At 49.5% G+C, this 26,874-nt stretch overlaps 1 protein-coding gene across 1 annotated transcript in view; it reads left to right on the forward strand.

Moving 5' to 3' along the window:
* CORO2B (coronin 2B) overlaps positions 1-26,874 on the forward strand; it is a 150,670-nt gene that overhangs the window by 56,552 nt on the left and 67,244 nt on the right. The window contains exon 2 of the mRNA XM_050796338.1: positions 11,910-12,110. Within this exon, the coding sequence (XP_050652295.1) occupies positions 11,910-12,110 (201 nt within the window). The remainder of the gene's footprint in view (positions 1-11,909; positions 12,111-26,874) is intronic.

Here is a 26,874-nt window from a genome sequence, read left to right on the forward strand (position 1 = left end):
TCGATCTCCTGACCTCGTGATCCACCCGTCTCGGCCTCCCAAAGTGCTGGGATTACAGGCTTGAGCCACCGCGCCCGGCTTACTGGATTCTTTTTACAAGGCAGTGAGTGAGAGGTGGAGAACATCATGAGACAGTCATCACGGATGTTTTCAAACAAAACCCATTGATTTCCTCAGTAACATTGTTTAATTTAAAAAAACAAGTTTCTGCTCTGGTTTCTAGACCCTCAGCTGGTGAGGCCCCTTGAATTGTTTCCAGAGTCCTAGAGGAAATAGTTACTCCTACACACACACACACACACACTCTCTCTCTCTCTCTCTCTCTCTCTCTCCTTGGGGACAGCACAGGGTGGACAGTGCAAAGGGTTTATCTCCAAATAAGCTCTGTGCATGGGGCCTGGGATCTATTTATTTATGGGCAAGTTGATTTATTACCCCTTTTTATACCCAAAATGATTAGCAGTAATATAAAGAACTTCAGCTTCTCCTTTCTCATTTGGGGCACTGAGAGATGGGCCTCCTTTTATTTGAACAGAGATACTACAACAAAGCCAGCAGACGGTCCTTCTCTTCCATGCCGTCCCCTGGCTGTAATGTAGATAGATTATCTCTTGGGAAGGGGAAGGCCCATCACCAGTTACCATATTCCCCTGGGGACAGTTTATCAGTCCATCTTTTTCTGCACTGGCAGGTGACAGGGAGCAAGGTCTTGGTCTGTGGACCAGGGACCAGGCCAGGCACTCTGAACACGGGATCCCAGTTATCCTGAGAGTTGGTCAGGGCATGTCACAGGCAGGGAGCCTCGGCAGTGGCAGCTGTGCCTGGCATCTCCCCAGCTCAGCCTTTAGCCTTGACTATGAAACAGCCTTTTAAAAAAGTTGGTCAGCCTCGCCTACCAAGAGGCTAGAGGCCATGAAGGAGGATGTGAGAAGTAGGACCTGCTGTGGAAAGAGAATAGGGCTGAAAACCAGAAGTCCTGGGTTGAATTCCACCAGCCCTTATTAAGCACTTGCTGTGTGCACGATCTTGTGCATGACAGTCTAGAAATACAGAAGAAAGCCCTCGAGGGATGCATTAGGCCCAGCTCTTTTACTCACTCGCTGGCCGGCAGGGTGGTTGTCAAGGGCAAACCCAAAGCACTTTTGAAGGTGCAGATTGATCGATAAAATAATCTTTGTTGAGCAGTCATGGTTAGCAAAGCACGTTCACACACAGTATTATTTCACTAGATCCTCCTAACCATCCTAGGAAAAACATGAATTATATCCATTTTTCTGATGGAGGAACTGGGAGGTAAAGGGACAGATGCAAAGTCACAGAGCTGAAGCTTCAGAGGGCCCAGTGCTCCTTGCAGTGCCGCTCAGGGACCAAAGTCTGGTTCCGGGACCAGTAGCTTCAGCATCACCTGGCAATGAGTAAGGGATGCAGATTCTCGGGCCCCACCCTCGACTTCCTGAATCAGAAACAATGGGCCTTAGCAATCTGTGTTTTCACAAGCCCACCAGGTAATTGTGATGCACGTGCAAGTTTGAGAAGCACTGAGCTGGAGAGTGATTCTCAATTTAATCATCTGTGTGAACCACCTGGACCACACCATGTTCAACCGTAGATTCTGATTTGAGTCAAGGGTGGGGCCTGGGATTCTCCATTTCTAACCAGCTTCCAGGTAATGCCAGTGCTATTGGTCCACAGGTGGTCCATTGAACAGCAGAGATCCCAAACAGCAATCTCCTGGTGGGCTTGGTTAAAATGCACATTCCCTAGCTCATTCCCACAATGTGTGATTCTGCAGGCTGGAAGTGGGGCCCAGGAGCCTGCATTTCCACAAACACTTCAGGTGATTCTGAGGCAGATGATCTGGGGCTCACACTCCAAGGACCTGTTCCCTGGAGCTCGAGCTTGCAGACCATCCACGCTGGCCTCATTTTCAAAGGTTTTCCACCTTCACTCCTCTCCCCACTGGACTTGAACCACCCATTTGATCTCCTGCCAGACTTTGGGCTGAGGGGGTGCAAGTTGGAGGCCATCTCTGAGCCAGCAGGGCCCTCAGTTCCTCAAAATAGGTCAGGAGTCTGGCACAGACCAGCCTCAGTGGCTGCAAATAGAAACCATCTGTTGGGCCTGTGTTTTGAGCTCCACCGCCCCTCTCCGCCTGGTCAGAGAAACACAGAACTCAGAACCCCAGCGTAGCGTGGATCCTTCCCAGCAGGCCTGGGTTCTGCTCTGCCACTGCCTGCCCGGATAGACTCCCATGGGATCTGCCTGCAGGGAAGAGGTGGCGGCACCAGATTCTACCACCCCAGGGCAGGAAGCTGGCAGTGTGGACCGGCCATCCAGAGACAATACTGTGTGACCTTGGACGAGTCGCTCCTCCTCTCTGGGTCTCTGAAATGAGAGGCTGGATTTAGGGGACCTGTGAGTCCTCTTCTGCTCTGACAGGATACAGTTCCTTCAAACGCCTTTTTGTGTCAGGACCACATGGAGGAAAAGTTAGGCCCAGAGGAGGCAGACATTTCCTTTTCCTGGCTCTCTGTGCAGAGTGAATATTGTGGGATCTGGTCCTGTGAACATGGGGATGGACAAGGTTCGCGATCTGGAGCTCCAAGGGGACTTTTGTAGGCCCTGAGGCAAAGACTTGGGTTGCTCTTCCTTGTCCCTGCCCTCCGATTCCTTCCCTCACTCGTATATTTCGTAACCATTTATCAAGATGATGTTAGGCCCAATGGGAAGCCCGGAAAAATGGGAGGAATGAGGTGCAGTCCCCGCCCGCAACAACAGCCAGGATAGTTGGGGAGCAGACAAGTAAAGGAGAGACCTCGGTGACAGGTCTGAATCAGATCCCAGCTCCTCCACTTCAGTGACCTGGACAAACCCAGTCACGTCTGGAAATGGGGATAATAATTGTACCTGTTTCTCAGGGTTATTTTAAGGATTGTAGGATATAATGAAGGTAAAATGCTCAGCTCATCGTGAGCACTAAACACACATTGGCTGTTGTCAGTGTGGTGAACCAGGAGCAAGGGGAGCACAGCATGAAATCTGGGGGCCTCGGGAAGGACTTCCCAGTGCCCGTCTTGGGGGAGGTGGGAAGCTGTCTTGAAGAGACTGAGGCAGAGGAGGCTACAGCCTTCTCCTTACATGTCCGGCCTTGTTCACCGGAGCAGGAAAGGCTGCCGGGATTCGGGGCAGAGGCCTGGTACAGAATAGACCGTGTCTCTGGCTGGGCTTGCACTGGGTGGTGGATGCATGCTGCGTATCCTCCCCTCTAGAGACTGTGGAGAAGGCGCCGTCCCAGCCCTGCCTGTTCCCACTTGGCTTTGATCCGCTCCCTGATAGCATGAGGGAGGCAGGACAGAGCTGGGTGGCGAGGAGGCATTCCCATTTCCTGGGTGAGAAGAATGAGGGGCTTGCCCGAGAGGCCCTGTGAGTTGGTGGGAGAACTGGTCTGGAACCCAAGAATTCCATGTTTGCCAGAGATGCAGAGAAAGACGGTGGAGTGACTCCAAATTGTAGCCTTCCTAAGTCCCTGTACACCCCACCCAGGAACTTCCAGGAGTGGCGGTTTGGATTGATTCTTGTCTTCTAGGATTTAGGACTTTTAGTAGCTAACTGATGACTTTTAGGAGCTAATTGATGTCTTTTCTCCCAGTGCTGTCCAATGGAACACACTGCAGTGATGGAAATGCTCTGTAATCTCTGCTGTCCCATATGGTAGCCACTAGCCACATGTGCCTATTGAGCTCTTGATATGTGGTTAGTCTGAGGAAGAATTTTCCATTTAATTTTAATTCATCTGAATTTCAACAGCTGCCTGTGGCTGGTAGCTACCATATAGGACAGTGCAGTTTCAGCCTACTCTAAGGTACACAGGCAAGAGGAGATACTCCCAAATATTGGTTCCACAGATCCATGCCTTCAAAACACATTTCCCAGACGATTCTGATGCATAACCGAGTTTGGAAATGGTCAGGGCAGGGGTCTGAGAGATGCTATGCTGAGGGAAATGGCACAGTTCATGCATCTCCCATTGTCTGTTTGGCTTTCTCATTTTACAGAGGAGGACACTGAAGCTTGAAGTCCACTGGGAATTACTGCCCAGGCTGGCGAGCCCCTCGGGACTGTGGGCTGGTTCCCTCTGCTCCCTCCAGTTTGGAAATATTCACTGTGTTCCTCCTGTGTGTCCAGCCTTCCTGGGTGGAGGAGGAACAGATGATCAGCTCTCCCTCACGACCCAGAATGCTGTGGATGAGATGGAGCTGTTGATAACCGTGTCTTTCCTTCATGACAGTGCCACATGATTTTCTCTTGTGTTCTCATGTTCCATCCTCATACAGATTCCGGGACCCAGGTCAGTTGATACCCACATATCACAGAAGAGGACACTGAGCCCGGAGAAGGAAGGTGGCTTGTCCCAGGTCACACAGCTAGTGACCAAACAAGATGGAAAGTGCCAGTCTTTCTCTGACAGCCCATGACCCGGGAGTGGCTCTGTCATATATCGTGATGGGCTGCCCCATGGGAGCTACCAGGGCAGATCTGAGAGGTCTCCTGGGCTCCCCACATTACACAGCTCTTTCCCAGGGGGCTTACTCCCAGCCCTTTGATGTGAATGTAGCCACATTGCCCCTTCACCTGAGTCAGAAACTTAAAAAAAAGTGCTCTCTTACATGTTTGTGTTCCAGTTAAAAACTAAATTTTGCTCATGTCATCATCTAGAAAATGCACCCGCTGTCCACAATAAATCATTTTTGAGATCCGAGGACAGGATACAATTTGCTTCCATGTGGAGTATACATAGTGATTATCTCAGAAGAGGAAAAAATGCTATCCTACATTTCTTGAGAGGCTATAAGGGCCATTTAGCTGCAAAATGAATACTTCTTCCTTCCGGGCCCTCCCCATCTGGGAGGGAGACCAGGATGGCCCTGGGCCCAGGGAGAGGCTGCCAGGGAGCAGGCCCAGCAGCTGTGCACATCTGGAATCCAGAACCTCTCCCTCCCTCTCCTGACCCTCAGACCAGCCCAGCCCAGCCCTGTCCTCCTCCTCCTGGCAAAGCCTGACCTCCCCAAGTAAACATTTGATTATTTGAAGTGAGAGACTCTCCCTCACAGGAGAAGGAGAGAGGGTAGAGCTAGTGTGTAGCAAGCACCCGTCCTGGGCCAGACACTTTGCCAAGGAATTTGTATTTGGTCACTTCATTGTATCCAGTGAGCTGGATGACATTATTCTCATTTTACAGTTAAGAAAACTGATATTCAGACAGGTTGAGTAGGTAGTCCAAAGTCGTACAACTAACAAGTAGCAGAGCCAAGATAGAAACCACAGGATTCTTTCTGACTCCTAAAACCCTTCCTGCTATACAGTTTCTTTACACTTTTGTGTAGGGCCGTGGATTTATGGAGCTATTGGGGAGGGGTAAGAGTTGAGGTGGAGAGGCTGAAGGAGGAGAAGATGCGTGTTGTATTGGAAAGAGAAGTAGACTAAGAGTCAGAAGTTCTTGGCTGAAGTCTTGGCTATACCATTTTGATAGCTTGTGACTTTGGACAAGTCTCTTAACTCCTCCATTAGCCACACAGACACTCTATGTTGTAAATGGGATTGTAGCACCTGCCTAGCTCTGCCTGCTGGACAGCAGCGGGGCTGACTGAGGCGGTGTCTGGAGAGGATCATGACTGCGGGTGGGCTTTTCAGGGTGGTTCTACGGGCACTGGCCCCTTGCTGATTCTGTGCTGTCAACAGCAAGGGACTCGCTAGGCCTCAGCCTGACAGCAGTACTGGGTTCCGAGGCGTCGATATTCTGGTGACAGGGAGCCTATTGGAGACAGGGCTGCATGACCAGAAGGAAGAACGTGGTAGAGGGAGGGCTCTTGAGGGAGGGTAAGGACCAGCCCCTCATCCTGTGGGCAAGGGCAGCACATCAGCCTGAAAATAAAATGCAAAACCACAGCAGGCTGAAGTCACAGCCCTAGGGTGAGTTCCCTGAAGGAGGCACCTCCTTGGGCCTGACCTTGGCTCTTGCCCCCCTACTGTACTGAGAGATGATTCAGCCAGAGTCACTATGAGGCTCAGCTATAAGGGAACCCTGAACTAGGCATGGAGTGGGGTGGGGCTGTGCAGGGGCCAGAAGGAGTTGGATGATCTGGTAACTTACAATCCAGTAACTGGAGACAGAAAACATGCATATCTAAAGCTTGAAATAAGTGCCAAGCATTAATCAGCTCTGTGGGACGCCCTAAGAGGAGGTGGCTATTGCCATGTAAGAGCTGTTGTCATTCAGGGTCACAGCAACCCAACTGGGGTAGGGAAATATAGAGGAGGAAGACCCCCAGCCAGGGAGGGTGGTAGAACCAGGATGGTAGACCTCAAAGCTCCTCTCTGTTCCAACATCATGTGTTTAATAAAGTACAGGAACTCTATTATCTCAGGGCTGGAAGGCGATCTAGTTCCACTCATTAATCCACATCGTCCTTGGTCGGAGGTCATCCACCTCAATCTTGAAACCCCTCCTCCCCCCAGGGATAGGAAGCTCATTACCTATCAGGGTAGCTTCTTTTTCCAAGTTAGGCAGCTCTAACCATTAAGAACGTCCTTTCTTTTACGGAGTTCAAAACCAATCTTGAAACCCAGTCTCAAAACCAATATGTCCCAATCTTGTGTCTTGTGCTCATTTGTCCTAAAAGATTCAGAGACAGTGTGTTCTGCTCTCACTAGAACCAGTCGGGGGGAATCTACTAGTATCTGGGCAGGGCTTCAGGGGTAAAGGCAAAGGGTCAGATTTTCAGGTCACCTCTTGGCCGCCCCCACTGATTTCCCTTTGAGGTCTCGGCAGGGATGAGGTCAGCCCCTTAGTAATGCAGATCCTTCTGCAGACACCCAGCTTTGGCCCACAGTGTGTACTGGTGCCTGGCCTGGCCTTCCAACCTCTGTCCATCACCTTCCAGAACAAACCTTTGGCACTGGCCAGGTGGCCGCCTCACTGCCACCAGCCAGACCAAGTGTGTGCTTACACATTCCCTCTGCCCTCTCCTCTCCTTTCTCATGCTTTACCAAAGCCAAGTAACTAATAATGGAGACATTGTAACCTGAATCAAATCAAGGCCTTAGACCTAACTCTTAAAGTTTACAAGGGATACAGGAACAACTTTAGCCATGCCCTGAAGCATCATGAGACAAATCTTTGGAACGTTTTATAAGACGACTGAGCTGATATCTTTCAAAAGGCAATGCCATTAAAAAAAAAAAAAATACGGCTAGGAGTATTTTAGGTTAAAGAAGGCAAAAGAGAGTTCACAACCAAATGCAATACGGGAACCTAGGATTCACTGAATCTTAGTTCAGAAACTAAAATAGCTGTAGAAGGTATTTGGGGGAAATGTAAACACGGACTGGGCATTACATGGTATTGAGGAATGGTCAGTTTTCTTGGATGCGATGATGGTGATGTGCTAAGGAAATTGCCCTCCTTTGTAGGAAATGCTTAAGGAAGTAAAAAGGAGGCAGGAGTCATGATTTTTGCAAGTTCTTTTCCCATAATTCCACAGAAGTAGAAAGAAAGAGAAGGGCTGAGGTAGAGGGGGAGGAGCAGCTGGTGCTTGGAGCAGCAAAATGTCTTTCCCAAGGTCAGTAGGAGTCTGAATGGGGCGCGGAGCCAGGACTGCAGACTCCCAGCTCAGGGTCCTGTGTGAACACCTGTGCATAGGTTCACGTGGCATGGAGCTCCAGGCCCAGGGATATAGAGCCATTGATCAACAGCAGCCCCTGACCTCCCTTCCCCTGGCCCTTCCAAAGGCCCAGCAGAGAGAATCTCCATGGAGATCCAGCCCCAGCCTACCCGCCACGGTGGAGAGGCCAGCCCAGGCTTGCTGAGAGACAGACACTCTCCATTCTTCCCAGGAAGCAGGCCTGCCTCATTCTAGGGCCTGCCCAGGCCCATCTCCGGGGAACATGCTCAGTGGGAGAACATGCCTGCTCGCCCCGAGCCTGAGCGCTGTGGTCCCCTGGGATGCAGCATCCAGTTCAGAAGTGCTAGCTGGGCTGTGGGGGCAACAGGAGATGGATAAGGAGTCATTCAAGAAGACCGCAAGTGTGCACACCAGAGCCTTCACCACAGATGCTTCCTTCCTGTGTCCACACCCTGAGGACTGGGGAGATGGGGAGATGGGAGAGAGAGGAAACAAGGGCAGAGAGTGGGAGGAAGCAGAAGGAGCAGGGAAAAGGAGAAGGGGGAGGGTGGACGAGGAAGAGGTGAAGTCAGATGGGAAAACAGGCACAGAAACTGCGGGCCGCTGAGCGCTCCACCTGGGGAACCTGGGGTACGTGTGGACTTTGCCAGGTGGGCTCAGGAGAGCCTATCAGGTCAGCATGTCCTGTGCTGGGCACATGGCAAGCAGCTTGGCATTGGCTCCTCCCAAGCCCTTGGAGGTGATGGGGATGATTAGCCACCTTTATTTTTTTTATTTATTTTTTTTGAGACAGGGTTCAGCACTGTCGCCCAGGCGGGTAGTGCAGTGGTGCAACTCAGCTCACTGCAACCTCCACCTCCCAGGCTCAAGCCATCCTCCCACCTCAGCCTCCCAAGTAGCTGAGACTATAGGCGCGTACTACTATGCCTGACTAACTTTGTATGTTTTTGGTAGAGACAGGGTTTAGCCATGTTGCTCAGGTTAGTGTCTCTAACTCCTGGGTTCAAGCGATCTGTCCTCCTCAGCCCCCCAAGGTGCTGGGATTACAGGAGTGACTCACCTCACCCGGCCTAGCCTCTTTTTTTTTTGAGACGGAGTCTCATTCTGTTGTCCAGGCTGGAGTGCAGTGGTGCAATCTAGGCTCACTGCAACCTCTGCCACCTGGGTTCAAGCAGTTCTCCTGCCTCAGCCTCCCAAGTAGCTGGGATTACAGGTGCCTACCACCATGCCTGCTAGCCTCTTTAATATGGGAGTAGATGGAGGGGCATAGAGAAGTTAAGTGACTTGCCCAAGTCACATAGCAGGGTTGGGATTTGAATCTAGGTCTGCGTGGCTTTCAGTCCAGTTCTTGTGACCCTTCCCCTTGTTGTCCCCCAGGGAGAGCCTGCGGTGAAGTCTGCACTGGGAAGAGCACAGAACTGGGCACTCAGTCTAGAAACAGGCCTTGTGCAGACCATCCCCGGTGCCCAGCCACAGGCTGTGCTGGGGTTGGAGACAGAACTTGCCATCCCGGTGGCTCCCTGAGCCTTGGGTTCTGGTGGATGCTGAACTGTGTCGTCTGTCTCCCCACTGAGCTGGACTCCCTTCATGGATGGGCTGGGCCTGCCACCAGGTCAGTTGCCCAGCAGGTCTCCCCATGGCCTCCAAGACTCACCTAGGCTGCCTGGGAAAAGTGCACAGTAGTCTTCAGTCCCTTTCAGAAGACCCTGGTATCACCTCCTGCCATCACAGAGCAGCAACACACCCCCAGGATGGGAGAGGCTAGGACAAGCTCTAGACTAGGAGCCCGCCCGGGGAGAGGTGCCGGCTGTCTGCGGATTCTGAGGAGGTCACTGTGGGCTATGCAGATCAGAGTGAGTCCGGCCTTAAAGGCTGAGAGTTGGCTGCCCAGAGAAGACATTCCAAGCTAGAACTGCACTAGCAAGGAAGAGGAGGTTGGAGTGAGCAAGCTCAACACCTCCTTTCTCTTGTGTGGAAACTGTGGCATCAAGAATGTTCCGCGTGGAAAAGGCAGAGCAATACCTAGTGTCCTCACTTCAGATTAAACTTTTGCCAGGTCCACCAACCACCCATACTATATTTTTCATACTGTATTTTTCTTTGAATTGATTCACTTTTTGAAACTTAGCCTCATTAGCAGTAGTATCTGTGAAACCATGGATTTGACACGCAAGTTATATTTTTTCTAAAGCAATTTAAAATAAACGCATGACTGGCTAAAATTAACTTCATCTCTGTAAACATGTAAAGGACCACCTGGGACCTCACTTTGGGAATAGTTGGTGTCCTGATGAGGAGCCAGTGCTTGGGGAAGGGAGAGCCTTGCCTGCTCTCCCTTCAGCTTGGGGAGGGAGGGGAGAGGCTTGCCTGAGGTCACACAGCCTGGGGAGGAGAGGGGAAGGCCTTGCCTGAGGGCACACAGTCAGCCTGGGGAGGGGAAAGGGCAGTGACCCACCAGCCTCCCAGCCAATGCTCTTGCCTCTCCAGCATGACTTTATCCAGACAGTCTGGGGGAGAACAGAGAGTCAGCAGAGAGAGAAGGCAGGAGGGACAGGGACACAGCGTGGGCAAAGACAGGGAAGTAGGGAGGAGTAGAGAGCAGGGAGACTGGCCCAGTGGGATGGAGGGCAACCTTGGGAAGTGGAGAAGAGGCAGTGGAGAGGCAGGAGTTGGGGCCCAGAGAACTGGTGGAAGAGGATTTGCCTGAAGGTGAGGAGTGACTTCCCTGGGATTCTCCTTCTGGATTCTGAACTTCCTCCTTCAATAAAGAGGCCTTTGTGACTTAGCTCTTGGCTTGATTTAAATCAGATGTAGGCTGGGCGGCACCATGGCTCACGCCTGTAATCCCAGCACTTTGGGAGGCTGGGTCAGATGGATCAGCTGAGGTCAGGAGTTCAAGACCAGCCTGACCAACATGGTGAAATCTGTCTCTACTACAAATGCAAAAATTAGCCGGGCATGGTGGTGGGTCTCTGTAATCCCAGCTACTCAGGAGGCTGAGGTGGGAGAATCACTTGAACCTGGGAGACAGAGATTGCAGTGAGCCGAGATCACGCCATTGCACTCCAGCCTGGGTGACAGAGGGAGACCCCGTCTCAAAAACAAACAAACAAAAAGAAACAAACAAACAAACAAAAAACTGTACAAAGTATATCAGTTAGAACAGGCAAGGATATGCTGTAACAACAAATTAACTCCAAAATCATAGCGGCTTATATAACAAAAGTTTGTCACTCATGCAAAGTCTGCTATGGATTCTGTAAGTGCTCCAAGACAGCAGTGCCTCATGTAGTGACTCAGCAATCCAGATCGCTTTAATCGTGTGCTTTGTCATCACATGAGACTCTCTAGCTGTGATGGAAAAGTACTGATTCCTGGGCTGCATCCTCAAAATATTGGATTCAGTAGGTCTAGATTGGGACCCAGGAATCAGCATTTCTTACGAATGACATAGGAAGCCCAGCGACCTCCCCCACCCCAGATGACTTTGATACAGGTGATCTGTGGGCCACATGCTGAGAAACCTTGCTTCAATGGGTAATCTGGCATAGGAGGAGTCTCGGATTTCCAGTCAAGAGACCTATGTTCATGGCCCTACTTAGCTGTGTAGCCTTGGACAAGTCACTTAACCTCTCTGTGCCTGATGATGTGATGATAACATCCAGGACTCAGAGATTTCTGAGGGTGTATCTGTGGATTAGAAATGCTAGATAATCCGAGGGGATGACAGTGGGTGGGGGGTTGCCTTCTTGCACACGGAGAGACATCTCCCCACCCCACTCCTGCTGTGGGCCTTGTCCTCAATCTTGGTGAACACTGGCCTCTGCTGTCCGCACCTCCCATACTGAACCGAGCACAGTTCCGGATACTCAGGAGGGAGTCTGTCTGTGTTCTTGCTTTGCTCTATCACATGATAGGTTCCTGGGTAGTAAAAGGACCCTACAGCCTTTCTAGAAAGTGGGGTGGGCCTGTGTACCAAAAGCCCCTATGCCAATCTTTGTTCTTGTAAGACTTTATTCAAAGATTAAACCCACTAGAACGGGCTGGGCCTGTGAGTGTGCCCAAATTCTTGGATGCTTCTTCCTTCCCACCTCTTCCTGACGGGGGACCCAGGACCTGCTCACCTGCTGCACGTCTGAGCCGCAGCTTCCCTCCCCCCAGAGCCCAGCCCAGGCCCTTCATGGCACAGGGCCCAGCCTGACCCTTGTCTCTCCTGACCACTTACAGATGTCCTGGCGTCCGCAATACCGTAGCTCCAAGTTCCGGAATGTCTACGGGAAGGTGGCCAACCGGGAGCACTGCTTCGATGGGATCCCCATCACAAAGAACGTGCATGACAACCACTTCTGTGCCGTCAACGCCCGCTTCCTGGCCATCGTCACTGAGAGCGCAGGGGGCGGCTCCTTCCTCGTCATCCCCCTGGAGCAGGTAGGTGGCCCCTACCTTCACTCCACGGGCAGCTCCAGGGCAGAGGAGCCCTCCTTGGTCTCTCTTAGGCCTGTTGACCCTACTTCTCTCTGAGTTCCTACCTTTTACTTCCTCATCAAGCATCTAGTGGCTATGCCTTCTCCAGGATTTTCCTGAGATTCAACAGAACAAGTACAGGCCCTGGATCTGGGAGACCTGAGATCTCTTTCCAGAGCTTGCCTAAAGGTGTGCACTTGGACAAGCCACTCCCTTGGTGTATACAAGGTTTCATTCCCTGAAGGAGTGGGACACTCTGATGTCCAAGACCAGGTCTAGCTCTATCACTCTGTGTCCTGAGTGTCCTCTTGGTTTGGAGCCAGAAGGGATGGAGACCCAGCCATAAGTATTATACACTGAGCAACTGCAAAAATTATACACTTTTTTTTTTTTTTTTGAAATGGAGTCTTGCTCTGTCGTCCAGGCTGGAGTGCAATGGTGCGATCTCGGCTCATGCAACCTCTGCCTCCCAGGTTCAAGCAGTTCTCCTGCCTCAGCCTCCCAAGTAGCTGGGATTGCAGGCGTGTGCCACTGTACCCGGCTAATTTTTGTATTTTTAGTAGAGATGGGGTTTCACCACGTTGGTCAGGCTGGTCTCGAACTCCTGACCTCAGGTGATCTGCCCACCTCGGCTCCCAAAGTGCTGGGATTACAGGCATGAGCCACTGCGCCCGGCCCACTCATTTTTTTTTAAATTGCTCTCCACTGAGAGACTGGAAATAATTTACCTTCTTCCCCATCCTCCACCTCCTAGCTAAAGATTTCCCCTTTCTGCAGCTGCTTACGTGAATATAACAGATTAAATCTGCAAAGCCTAGATCATGAAATTTTTAAGCCAAAGCCATTCAGGCGGAGTCCCTGGAGGCCTGTGGGAGGTCACGCGCTTCAGGGAAAGTGCTCGCTGTCAGTCCCACTTGTTTATGGCTGAGTTCCCCCTTCCCAGCTTGACTCATCCCCACTCCCACCCTCCGCCAAATCGCTCAGGGGGAGGAAGAGGTGCATGTGGAAGGAAGCCTTGGTTCTCAAAATTCACTGTCAGCTGGTGGTGGAGGATGGATTTTTCCAGTCTCTCCTACCCACAGTGGGGGAGCACAGATTTGGAAAAGGCTTAGACCAGATCTTCCTTTCCACCAAAGGGGCAGCTGCAGGGACGCTGAGGACAGAACCTGATGCACAGAGAGGTCCGAGGAGCGTGCACTTGGTGGTGGGAGGTCTGGGTTCTGCACTTGCCAGATTTGGGACCGTGCGCATGTCACTTCACTTCTCTGACCTTTATTTTCCTGTAATGGTAAAAGCAGGATCAGAAATCCTCCTCTGTCTACATCTGCCATGTTGGCCTTAAGTGAGATAATAGATGTGAAGCTTCTAGTGAACCACACAACATGTTAAGGATGTTTGGTTACTTTTTTGGGAAAGTTATCCACTCTGCTGGTCAACCTCGCAAAGGCTCACAGCTGCTCTAACACAGTCGGAAGGATCCTCAAGTGCAGCTTCCCTTCCCTCCTGAATCAGATGGCCTCAGGTCACTGTTGCCTCAGGCGCACACTCAGCTCCATCCACTCAGGCCTGCAGGTCCCCAGGAACATGTGGGCTGGTTCTTACTGAGGCTCAAACCTATTGCCGGCACCCTGCCATACTCCACATTAGGCTCACAAGGGTCAACAGTCAATACCTCACACCATAACAAAAATTAATTCCAGATGCATTAAAGATCTAAACATTTAAAATAAGAAAAGCTACAAGTGTTTTAGAGGAAAATGGAGTGCATGTTTAAAATCATGCAATGAAGAAAGATTTGCTAAGAAAGACAGGAATCCCCAAAATCATAAACGAAATGAATAGATTATAATAAATTTTTAAAAGATAGTTTCTGTACTACAATGAGACACCTAAACAAAATGAAAACTCGAGCCACATACTTGACTACAGTATTTGCAATATAGAATAGACAAAGTATTCCTGTGAAGAGTATATAAAGAGTTCCAGAAAAATCAACAAGAAAAAGAACGTGGCCAGGCGCGGTGGCTCATGCCTGTAATCCCAGCACTTTGGGAGGCCAAGGTGGGTGGATCACCTGAGGTCGGGAGTTTGAGGCCAGCCTGACCAACATGGAGAAACCCCGTCTCTACTAAAAATACAAAATTAGCCAGGCGTGGTGGTGCATGCCTGTAATCCCAGCTACCTGGAAGGCTGAGGCAGGAGAATCACTTGAACCCAGGAGGCAGAGGTTGTGAACTGAGATTGTGTCATTGCACTCCAGCCTGGGCAACAAGATTGAAACTCTGTCTCAAAAAAAAAAAAAAAAAAAAAGAAAAGAAAAGAAAAGAAAAAGAAAAATGGGACTAGGGCCGGGTGCCGTGGCTCACGCCTGTAATCCCAACACTTGCATTGCTTGAGCCCAGGAACTGGAGGCTGTAGTGAGCTGTGATCACTCCACTGCACTCCAACCTGGGCAATGGAGAAAAATCCTGTCTCTTAAAAAGACAGACAGAAAGGAATGGAGGCTGATCAAGACCATCCTGGCTAACACAGTGAAACCCCGTCTCTACTAAAAATACAAAAAGAAAATTAGGCAGGTGTGGTGGCAGGCGTCTGTAGTCCCAGCTACTCAGGAGGCTGAGGCTGGTGAATGGTGTGAACCCAGGAGGCAGAGCTTGCAGTGAGCCGAGATCGCCCACTGCACTCCAGCCTGGGCAGCAGAGCGAGACTCTGTCAGAAAGAAAGAAAGAAAGAAAGAGAGAAAGAAAGAGAAAGAAAGAAGGGAGGGAGGGAGGGAGGGAGGGAGATATGAATAAGCAATTCATAGAAGGCAAAATATATATTTTAACCTACTAATTGGAAAGGATTTAAAAGAGTAATAATCATCAGTATTGCCAAAAGTGTGAGAGAGCAGCTGCTCAAATACACTCTTGGTAAGATGTAAACAAGGCAAGTTGGCAATTTCTATTAATATTTAAAGGTGCATGTCTACTGACCTAGCAATTCCACTTTAGGAATCCATCCTACAGAAATATTCCCAAGTGTATTTAAAAAATATGTGTGCAGCATTTTTTAGTACTCGATTATTTTTACAAGCCTCAATTTTTAAATTATATTCAATAAAAATAAAGTTTCTCTGTCAAATTGCTTAAACGTTTCTAAACGCTTCCTCTCAATTTCTGTAATGGTAACGAAATGTTTTACACTGTCAGTAGCACTGGTCTAGAATATGAACACATTTTGTAAACACTTCATGGACAGCAGAAAAGAATGCTCTTTACAGAGTTTGTCTCTCTATGTAGAAATATGCTCTCTATATACACATACAAGGTGTATTTGATATACATCTTTTTTCAGCTTTATTTGTTCACATGCTGTAATACATTTGGTTTAACTTGATTAATCATGCACTCATTGTGACAACTCACACTACCAACTGATTTCTGTTGTTTTCTCTCATTTCAAGAAGTTTTCATTTTACATGAGTACTGAATGTGCAGCATTTTTATGATAGTGAAAGGTTGGAAAGAACCTGCAGGTCCATCAATCAGGAAATGCGGTAAACAAATGAGGGAAGAGCCACACAAAGGGACACTATGCAGTCATTAAAATGATGCTGCAGAGCAGTCCCGTTCTCCAGCGTTCAGTCTCAGGATCACTTTCCACTCTTAATGATTATGGAGGAGCCCAAAGAACTTTTGTTTATATGGGTTGTATCTATCAATATTTAGCATATTCAAAATAAAAATGAAGGAATTAAAAAATATGTATTTATTAACTTACATAATTATAAGTCTATTTCATGTTCTCCTGAAAAACATTTTTATTAAAAATAACTTTTTTTAAGACAGAAAAGTTAATGAGAAGAATGGCATCATTTTACACTTTTGCAAATCTCTTTAATATTAGTCTGGCTTATTAGAAGACAGACTTCTGGCTGGCTTTGCATAGCACACATTATGCAGCCTTTGGAAAACCCCACTGTACACTCCAGAGAGAGAAAGAGAGTGAAATGGCAGATAATGTCCTATTATTAGGAAAATACTTTTGACCCAGTGGACTGCATAAAATGGTCTCGGGGATCTCCAGAGGTCCCCAGACCATACACTGAGGACCAGAGATGCAGAGTAATATTTAACAAAACTATTTATATGATACACTGTTACGTGAAGAAATGCAATATATGATTAATGATTAATCACATTACAAATATTTATCCCCTGTAATCCCAGCACTTTGGGAGGCCGAGGCGGGCAGATCACCTGAGGTCAGGCATTCGAGACCAGCCTGACCAACATGGAGAAACTCCGTCTCTACTAAAAATCCAAAATTAGCTGGGCATCGTGGTGGGCGCCTGTAGTCCCAGCTACTCCGGAGGCTGAGGCAGGAGAATGGCGTGAACCCGGGAGGCGGAGGTTGCAGTGAGCTGAGATCCGGCCACTGCATTCCAGCCTGGGCAACAAGAACGAAACTCCATATAAAAAAAGAGAGAGAGAGAGAGAGAAGGAGAAATTGAGACATTCCTGGCCAACATGGTGAAACCCCGTCTCTACTAAAAATACAAAAATTGGCTGGGCATGATGGCGCGTGCCTATAATCCCAGCTACTTGGGAGGCTGAGGCAGGAGAATTGCTTGAGGTTGTAGTGAGCCGAGATCGCGGAACTGCACTCCAGCCTGGCCACAGAACGAGATTCCGTCTCAAAAACAAAAACAAAAACTATTTACCTATCTGGAAGCGACTGAAAAAAATATACATCAAATGTCAAAAGTTATGTTATCTCCCAAGTATTGGGAGCATGAGTGCTCTGTAATTTTCTTTTCCCTTAGCTATATGATCTAAATTTCTTACGAGTACTTAACGTTTTGTACTTTGGAAAAAATAAAGGCGATTCGCTGATGTGAAGAGGGAGCCCCTGAAGTTTCAGAGGCCCTGCAGGCCGGAGAGGGGCTCAGTGTAGTGTGTGCACCGGTATGGACAAGAGGGGCCCCATCCGCTCGGTTTGCCTGCTGCCCTCCGGCCAGATGAATGTCTTCATCTACCTTGAACATCAGCCCTCCCTAATGTATGTAGCAAATGTTTCCTCCAGAGTAACACCTGAATCTGGGCTCGCTGCAGAAAGTTGAAACAGAACTGCGGGACCCATAATGAAGGCATGGCGAGGGGTGGGGTGGGTTCTTGACTCCGTGGGGGGGGTAAGGCAGCTCCTTGATCTGCGAGGCTCAAGTAGTTTCAGGCAGGACCCCGAGTCTGGGGACTATGGGACAAAGGGTCCCGCCTCCAAAGTGGAGTGGATTAGGTATTGGAGCCAACACCGGCTTTCCCTGCCGCCCAGGCCACGGCCGTCCCTCTACCGCCCCCTGTGGCCAGGGCTGGGCCTGCAAGCATGGGACAGCCTCCCGGTTGGTGCAGGGGGTGCGGGGAGAGGGAGGCAGTCAGTCCCAATGCGGAACCCTTCCTTGATTTGGCAGCGGTGGAGATGTTGTTCCATGCTACCCGATTTTCTAGGAGGAAGAAGGGTCAGATTATTTTAGCTCCAGTTTTCACCCCCTCAGTTTGATAGAAATTTCCCTGAAAACAGTTTCCTGTATTCAATTCAAACACAGAAGAGATTTTGGCCATTTCTCGGTGACTGCAAATCATCACTTTGAGCGTTAGTTATGAGCTATTAACTGATGGTGGGGCAGTCTTGTCCCTACGCTGAATGGCTCCAGATTTTTGTCTTGAGCAAACAGCAGGCCGCAGAGAATTGTCTTAGTTCTTCTCTAAATTTTTTCCCTCTACTATCATCGAGTGTCTCCTCTCATTCCTTGCTTGCTTTTCTAAGAGATGTGGGCCAGAAGCGAATAGCACCTGCCCAGGATGCCCAAATCCCTGCCCCGAGGCCACACCTCCTGAGGAAGGCTCAGAACCTTCCACAGAGCTTTTCTCTCCTTGCTCCGTTTCCTTCAAAACCAGCTTGCTTGAGATTTCCATATTTATGATTAAAAATTCTTCTGCAGAGTAGGAAGCCATGTCCACAACAACTACAAACAACAACCGCGATGATGCTTTGCCTTGGTACAGCACTCTCGAGTTCCAGCAAACTCTGTGTTCATTGATCCTCTCAGCAGGTGGGTAGAGCCGGGCATACAGTGTGGACCCCAAACCAGCTCACTTATTTCTGAATCCACGATTCTTTCCGCCGCCCATGATGCTGGTAAACAGATAAGTTCTGGCTGGCAGATCTCGAAGGAGTGGCTCTGTCTTCCCCAGGTCTCTTATTCACGCTGCCGTTGTGAAGGCCAGTGCCTGCTTTTTCCCCTAGTTAACATTCAGCCGCCAGCTCTCTGGAGTGGAATGTTAAGCTGCAGATGGGGGAGCAATCAGCACCCTGATTGCCTGGCACAGCTGGAGGGGCCTTATGAGTATTCCAGAGAGCAGGCACTGTGCCCAGCAGCCTGATTAACCACCGGGGCCTCCCCAGGGGCGCCACCCCTTTCCGGCTGCACTTCACCAGGACTGCCTGCCACTTCCAGATCCAGGCCACAGGAAGACCAGGGCTAGAACCAGAGCTACCTGCTACCCCAACTGGCACCTGGCAGAAAGAGAAGAAACCTGGCCTAGATATCAAGAGTCTGGGTTCTCCCTATAACCCAGCCATTCTCAGTCCCAGCTGTACACCGGGTCTCTGGGGCTGGGGTGGTGCATTCTCCCTCCCCACCACAATAGTGTGGCCTGAGGAAATTTTGAGGATCTAACGTACCTGCTCTGTTTGAATCTCACCTCAAATTCTATGATGAAAGTATACTTATTCTCCCCGTTTTACAGATAAAGAAACAGAGGCTCAGAAAAGTCACAGCCCACAAGTAGCAGAGTCAGAATTTAGTCCAGGGCTCTCCCAGTCATGTGCCTGCCCACCTTACAGTGGATTAGAGGGGAGCATTTCTATAAATGTGCCTTGTATTATTATTACTGCCATTTGGATGTCTTAGAGGATTTCCTTGAACGTTGATTCAGCCAACACTTTAGTACACCTCTCTGATGAGCTGACACCCCATGTGTCCATCTCTTTTGGAAGCCAAGAGCATAGATGTTTCCAGACTCCATACAAGTGCAGCAGATCTTGGGGAAGCTTACTCTCTGAAGAAATGAAGCAACAATTCTAGTTGGCAAGGAGAAGCAGGGGTGGGGTCCTGGAGGAGAGGTCCAGACAAGATAGCATGACTCCAGAGGTCAGGAGGCAAAACTGGCCCACCGACCCGCCCATCCATCCAACAGATGGGTGTTGAATGCCTGCTAGGTTTCAGTCAGAGTTCCTCAACCGAAGAGGAAGCAGTGAACAACACCAAGTCTTGACCACCTGGAGTTAGCCCAGTTGGCTGCCTGTCTTGGACTGAGAGCCCCCAGGGGTGGGAAATATATCTGGTTTGCACGGGGACTGGCTCACAGTAGATCCTCAGCCAAGGGGCCATTGGGCTGACCTATGGCCAAGTCACAGAGGCAGGTGCCCATCTACCCTGAGATGGGGTCTCTTCTTTGCTGATCCTGGCAGCTCATCCCCACCAGATCCTAGGGAGAATGCAGCACCCTACAGGGGCTGCCCGGACCGAAAGGGGCTGCATCCTCCCCTGAAAGCCCTTAGAATGATATTGCATGGCCCAGCTGTTCTTAACTCTGGAGTTGAATCTAGAAGTTGGTGGATCAATTAGCTCCATAGCTCACAGCATGTCTTAGGCCTAATATGAAAAGAAGGATTGGGAGGAAAGGTGCCCAGCTCAGTGCTGAGGACTGTAATAAAATAATATTTTGTTTGCTCACCCAAAGCCTTCATTCCCATTCCAGATTTCTGTAACACCCCATCACTCCCCCACAATCAGCACTGAGCTCCTCAAGCCTTCTCTCCCTCAGAAAAACAAAAAACAAAAAAAAAGCCTGAATCTTCATCACTGCTCTGCAGTGAGGTCTCCGCCTCTCCAAGGGAATTCAGAGAGCCTTTTCCAAATCCATTTTTCAGATCTTTCCTCAATCGTTCTTTGTTCTTCAGGCTGCCTTCCGCTTGGTGCAATTTGCATCTCAAAGCCCGTGACAGCCTGAATGTACAGTAAGTGACTTTGGAAAAGGGAGGAGAATTGTGCTCTCAAAGAGAAAAGTCGCAACTTTATTTCATTTGTCTGAGGCCCAAGATTGACAGCCTTGCTTTGTGTTTTTCCTTTTTTGGAAGAATGGCTGCTGATTTTTGAGGAAAATGAAGGCAAGCCCTTCAGCAGAAATGGAAGTGTCGCTCTCTTATTTTATTACAAGGTTATGGGATGCGCATTCTCTGGATTTGGAGTCCAGGGGGCCAGAGATGCAGCCTGGCTGGTGGGCATCATGGTAGGTCAAAGAATCCATCCCTTTGCCTTGGGCCAGGGTTTACAGCTGAGCTGTCTTCCTGGCTCAATCCCTCTCATTCCTTGCAGAGCCAGGGAGGCTGGAAATTATAGTAAAATTATAGTAGCTGGTTCACTAGGACTCTGTGAAGTCAAGCCATGGGCCCTAACTCTGCCCAGAGGCACTGCCCTGACCTCTGAAGCATCGGCCAGTCTGCTTGATCTGCTACCCATTTTCCTTCTAGGGCCTGGAGCCTCCCATACCTTTGGAAGTTGTAGCTCCACCCCTCAGCTGTGAAACCCTAGGCCTCTAATGTCTGCTTCTCAGTTTCCCTGTTTGTGAAATAATAATAGTGCATGCTGCTCAGGGTGCTGCGATGATTAAATAAGGTGCTGTCAAAAGCGCTTAGCATGTAGCCCGGCCCATAGTACGTGCTAGTAAATGGGAGCCATGGTGATGCCAAGGACTGTTACCCATCTCCAGTCCTCCCCATCCTAGCAATAGCCTGTTAGCTTTGGTGAGCTTTGGAGCCCGTGGCCAGCAAGTGAGAGCCTTGTCTTTGGCCTTCCTGCTACTGTTGTCAGGCACAGTCCCTGAGTATTCCTAGCAGTGAGCTACATCGAGGGGAAGGCACCCATAGGCAAGTCATTTGTGCCTAAAAGGGTACAGGGATGGTGGTGCGGGGCCTCCAGGGAGGCATGACTGGGGTGGCCATGCCAGGCTGGGCGCCTGGAGGTGAGGGATTCTAGGGAGGGTCCAGGGCTGCCATGGAGCCTGGTGGTGCCCCTCTCAAGCCAGCCTGCCTGTTTATCTGGATTTGGACTGCCTGCCAGGGTTTAATGAGGGAAGGCATGTAAAGGTTTTACCGCAGTGCCTGGCATAGAGCAAGTGCTCAACAAATCTGAGCTATATTGCTTCTATTATTAAAAGACCCAGGCTGGTGGGAGAAAGCGGTGCTGGAATTGAGACGGGGGCTCTGTGGGGTCTAACTGCCTCAGACGGAAGCACAGCCCCATTGAATGAGCATGAGCTCTGTGCTCTGAGCCAGGCTGAAGCCACACAGTCCTCACAGTCCGTGCCTCTCACCAGCCCACCTCCCCAGTGCCCCAATCCCAGTCTTCCATTAACACAATGCCAGAGTCAGAGGGGACCCCAGGGATCATATATTCCAACCACCTTGTTGTGCCCACGACAAGTCCTGATCCCAAAAAGGAGAAGTGTCTTATCCAAGGTTGCATGACATGCCTGGACACCCTCTGGCCCCCTTCCCCAGCATCCTTGCCCTCAGCCCCTTCTCAGAGTCCAAACTCACATCTACTAAGGTGTTGATGATAACAATGGCTTTCCTTTACTAAGGGAATTTGCATTTGATGGAGGTTAGGGTGAGATTTAAGGAGACCAAACTCTTGAGACCCGAAGGAATGTGTTGATAATAGTGGAATTTCAGTCTGCAGGAGATCTTTCCACAAAGGGCAGCCATCCCCAAGCCCCCCAACAGGAGGCCAGGCAGTGACTTACTGTTGTGTCTCGTCCGAGCCTGTAGCTTTGGAAGCACCCTCCTCATGTGTCAGTGACTCTCAGCACTTCAAGGGACAAAAATGATTTAGGGTGCAGGAGGGGTGTGGGGAGTGGAACTAAGGTTGCCTGGCTTGAAACAGAGCTTCGCCCTGGGGGCAGTTGGGGCCCAGAGGCCTTGGCCAAGGCTCCTACCACTGGCCTTTCTCCTGGCAGCTTCCAGAACAATGGCTGCCTGTTTGCCCTGCCTGAGAAACTTCAGGCCTGATTTAGTTCTTAGGGCAGTTTCCATTTCCAGATGGCCTTCCTCATGTCCCTGACCACCCCCACCACCACCCCACCCTCCCACCACCAGCTCCCATCCCAAGGCTCTTGACTTGATGGAGGGGTGTGGGAGGAAGAACGGTTGATCCCAGCATTCACAGCCTCACATGTCAAGAGACAGCTCTGTGACATCAGCATCACATAGCACTTCTTGTCTCCCCGCTTTCCATTCCACTCAGCCAAGACCTTGATTTCAGTTGCTAAGCAACCTGTGCCTGAGTTTCCAAGTGGGTCGTCAGGTGAGCATGAGAGGTGGAAGGTATGGAAGGGTAGTGCTTAAAACTGCAATTTATGGATGGAGACACAGAGGCCCAGAGAGGGCAAGACACTTGGTCAGGGTTGCACAGCTAGTTAGTGCCCCATGTGTCAGATGATTGATCCTGGCAGCCAATGCTTCAGAACCATCCCATTTCCCACTCCTCCTTCCCCCACCAAGAGAAGCACCCAGACAACAGCAACACCTTAGAGACTTCCCGTGAGAGGCTTCCATCTACCTGGACAGGGAGGCAGTGTGCTCAGAGGTTAGGTGTGCAGGGTCTGCATCAGCTGGCCTGGCTTTCAATCCTGATTCTACCATTTGCCAGCCATGTTCTTTGGGCAAGTTATGTAACTGATCTGTGCCTCGGTTTCCTTTGCTGCAGAATGAGAGCCATGCTAGTCCTAACCCCGAGGCTGTTCTGAGGATTCAGTGAGGTGTTATATAAAGCCTGGAAGGTGCCTGGCTCAGGGCAAACCTTTCAGTGCAAGTCTGCCTGTGTGATCCTGGCTTGCTGGCTCTGATGCACCCTCCCCACCTAGGGTCCAGTGCCCCTGCTCTCCAGTTTGCTCATTTATCTCGTGAGAATTCTGCCTTAATGTTATGAGGTCACAGACGGAGTACAAAAGTTCACAAACTTTAGTTTTTAACACTGAATCATTTTATTCAAATAAAACAGATTAACTTTTGGGGGAGTCAGGCATAGATCCTTTTGGCAGTCTAGAAAAACTCATAGACCCCTTCACAGAATAAAGTTTTTAAGTATACAAAATAGGATTACAAAAGAAGCCAATTATATGAAACACAGGCCAAGCACAGTGGCTCACACCTGTAATCCCAGCACTTTGGGAGGCCAAGGTGGAAGGATTGCTTGAGCCCAGGAGTTTGGGACCAGCCTGGGCAACATAGCAAGACACCATCTCTACGAAATACAAAAAAATGAGCCAGGTGTGGTGGCATATGCTAGTAGTCCCAGATACTTGGGAGGCTGAGGTGGGAGCATCACTCGAACCCGGGGAGGTCGAGGCTGCAGTGAGCCCTGCTCATGCCACTGCACTCTAGCCTGGGTGACAAAATGAGATCTTGTCTCAAAAAAAAAAAAAAAAAGGAAATACAGTTATCAAAATGTATACCAGAACTGTGCTGTAGTAGTGTAAGTGCTTTTCTATCAATGCATTACGCACCACGATTGAGTGCAGGACACAGTAACGACTCTAATTTCAAAGTCATGATGAGCATAAATATTTTGAGATAACAGTAGCAGAAGTGATCTGAAAATATCTGTGATATCTGTTGGTGAACACATTATAAGTTCAACCAATCCTGTTGGGTTTTGCTGCCTACATTTATACACAAAGGAAACGTGAGATTTCAGTTAAAGGCTAGTGAAAATATAGATGTAAGTTTTCTCCTACCCAAGTTCGCAAACCTCCTAACAGGGTCTGTGGCCCCATTCAGATTACAGACCTTAGAAATACAATCAGAGGGGAATATTACTGTATAAAATCAGGACAGGCAGAACTGTGTGGCTGAAAGTTGGTGGCGAGGGAGCAGTGCAATAGACCTGAGCACCCTTCATTCCTGTGGGGCTCCCCAAACTCCTAAGGCTTCACTGGCAGTTAGGAAACCTAGCTTCTCTGCCTGCTTCTTTGTAACCTTGGGTGAGTTCCTTTGCCTTTCTGGGCCTCAGTTTCCCCATCTGTAAAATGAGATTTTGGGCCCCGTTGTCCTCTGAGGTCTTGCCAGCTCTGACATTCTGAAACTCTGTGCTTCTCCTCCCCTGGAGACAGAACCTCCTGAAGCTTGGGTCGGTAGGAGCCCTGGACCAGGGAGAGGGAACAGCTGGGGCCAGGCTGGCCAGCTCCCAATTGTTCAATGGAGGAGGAGGAGGAGGGCGAGATGCATGGTGCTCTCCAAAGCGACAGCTGGGTGAGCCTGGCTGGGGGCCTCGTCCCCGCCTGCCATCTGTGCCTCTTTCCTGCCTTCGGCCAGCGGGGGCCAGTGGGGGGTTGTGGATGGGGCCTAGTCCAGATAACAACCTGGGTAGAAGCAGGAGGGGCTGGCCAAGAAAATGCAGGGAAGAGTCTGGCTGCTCAGTCTTGGGTGCTTAACTCTTTCCACCCACTCCCCACCTTTTCCCACTCTGATCTAAGAATTCTGGAAAGGAAGTAATACACAGCCCTAGGTCCATCCAGGCTGCTTAATGGCTCTGTGACCTTGGGCAAGTTACTTAACCTCTCTGAGCTTCATTCTTCTCTGTCCAGTAGACATCATTCCTAAGACCTGCTCTTTGGGATTGGAACAAAGTGTAAATGAAACAGAGTAGATAAAGTACCCCAGCTCAGTGCTGACTCAGTGCCACAGGCCTGTCCAAACAGAGCTTGTACCTGGGACTGTGAAATGCTCCCGCGGATCGGAATGCAACATGGAGGCCTGATGAGCCCTGTGCAATGTTTGTGAAGTGCTGCCACTGTCCCCAGGCACAGGAGGCTTTGCAGCCAGCTTTCTCTCCTACACGCCTTTGCCCCGTCTGTTCCTTCCTCTGGATTGCCCTCGCCCACCAATATCCACATGCATACAACTCTACCCACTTAGAATAACTTAGACCTATTTATAAATAAGTACTTATATTTAGGCAAAACCTTCATGCAGTTGGACAGCTTAAACTTCGGAAGCAAAGGACCTGCAGTGGACGGTCTGCCTGTCAATCGCAGCTTCCAGTCACTCAGTTCCTCCACTAGGAGGTAATTGCTGTTAGCAGTTGCTGGAGTGTCTTTCCCAAAATTATTTATATATACATACTTAAACCTGGAAGAGTGTGAGGGTTAGGGGCGCTGACCCCTGCACCGTTGAAAATCCACATATAACTTTCAACTCCCCCAGAACTTAACTCTGCTGACCAGAAGCCTTACCAATAACATAAACAGTCAATTAACAGGTATCTTACATGTGATATGTGTTGTATACTAAATTATCACAATAAAGTCAGCTAGAGAAAATGTTATTAAGGAAACTGACTGGAGACAATGGCTCGTGCCTATAATCCCAGCACATTGGGAGGCCCAGGCAGGAAGATCACTTGAGGCCAAGAGTTCGAGACCAGCCCAGGCAACATAGTGAAAGCCCGTCTCCAAAAAAAATTTTTTAATTAAATTTTTAAAAAGAAAATCATAAGGAAGAGAAAATATATTTACTATTCATTAAGTGGAAGTGAATCATTATAAAAGCCTATCCTCCGCCAGGCACGGTGGCTCATGCCTGTAATCCCAGCACTTTGGGAGGCTAAGGCAGACAGGTCAAGTGTTCAAGACCAGCCCGGCCAACATGGCAAAACCCCCATCTCTACTAAAAATACAAAAATTAGCCAGGTGTGGTGGTGCATGCCTGTAGTCCCAGCTACTCAGGAGGCTGAGGCAGGAGAATGACTCGAACCAGGGAGATGGAGGTTGCAGTGAACCAAGGCCTGGGCGATAGAGCAAGACTGTGTTTCTAAAAAAACAGTCTATCCTCATCTTCATGTTGAGTAGGCTGAAGGGGAGGAGGGAGAAGAGGGGTTGGCATTGCTGTCTCAGGTGGCAGAGGTGGAAGTGGTGGTGGAGGTGGAAGGGAAGACAAGAGAGGCAGGCAGGCACCTTCAGTGTAACTTTATAGAAATATATCGTAATTTCTGTCTGGCGTTTTCATTTCTCTAAAATTGTTTCTATATGGTACCAATTCTCCTTTGACCATGTGCTTCAGTATCAGTGCCTGAATCATGGGAGGGTTCATGTCATAAAAGAAGTCAAAAGCAGTCTTGAATAATTGGAGCCTTCTGCCAGATCGTCTAATGTCAATTTGTTTACTGGTGCTGCTGCTTCTATGTCTTCGTCCTCATTGTCTGGCATTGCTTCAGAAGCACTCGTCTCCATCAAGCTGTCTTCTGTTCATTCCTCTGGTGTGATGTCTATTAGCTCTTGGGCTTCTTCAAGATTTGTATCTTTATTATTATTATTATTATTATTATTTTGGCAGGCTCTTGCTGTGTTGCCCTGGCTGTAGTGCAGTGGCATGATCATGGCTCACTGTAACCTCGACGTCCTGGGCTCAAGTGATGCTCCCACCTCAGCCTCCCAAGTAGCTGGGACTTCAGGTGTGCACCACCACGCCTGTCTAATTTTTGTATTTTTTGTGGAAATGGGGTTTCACCATGTTGTCCAGGCTGGTCTTGAACTCCTAGGCTCAAGCAATCCACCCACCTTGGCTTCCCAAAGGGTTGGAATTACAGTTATGAGCCACTGCACACAGCCGAGATTCATATTTTGAA

This window comes from Macaca thibetana, chromosome 7, assembly GCF_024542745.1.
Source record: "Macaca thibetana thibetana isolate TM-01 chromosome 7, ASM2454274v1, whole genome shotgun sequence".
In the NCBI taxonomy this organism is placed as follows: domain Eukaryota; kingdom Metazoa; phylum Chordata; class Mammalia; order Primates; family Cercopithecidae; genus Macaca; species Macaca thibetana.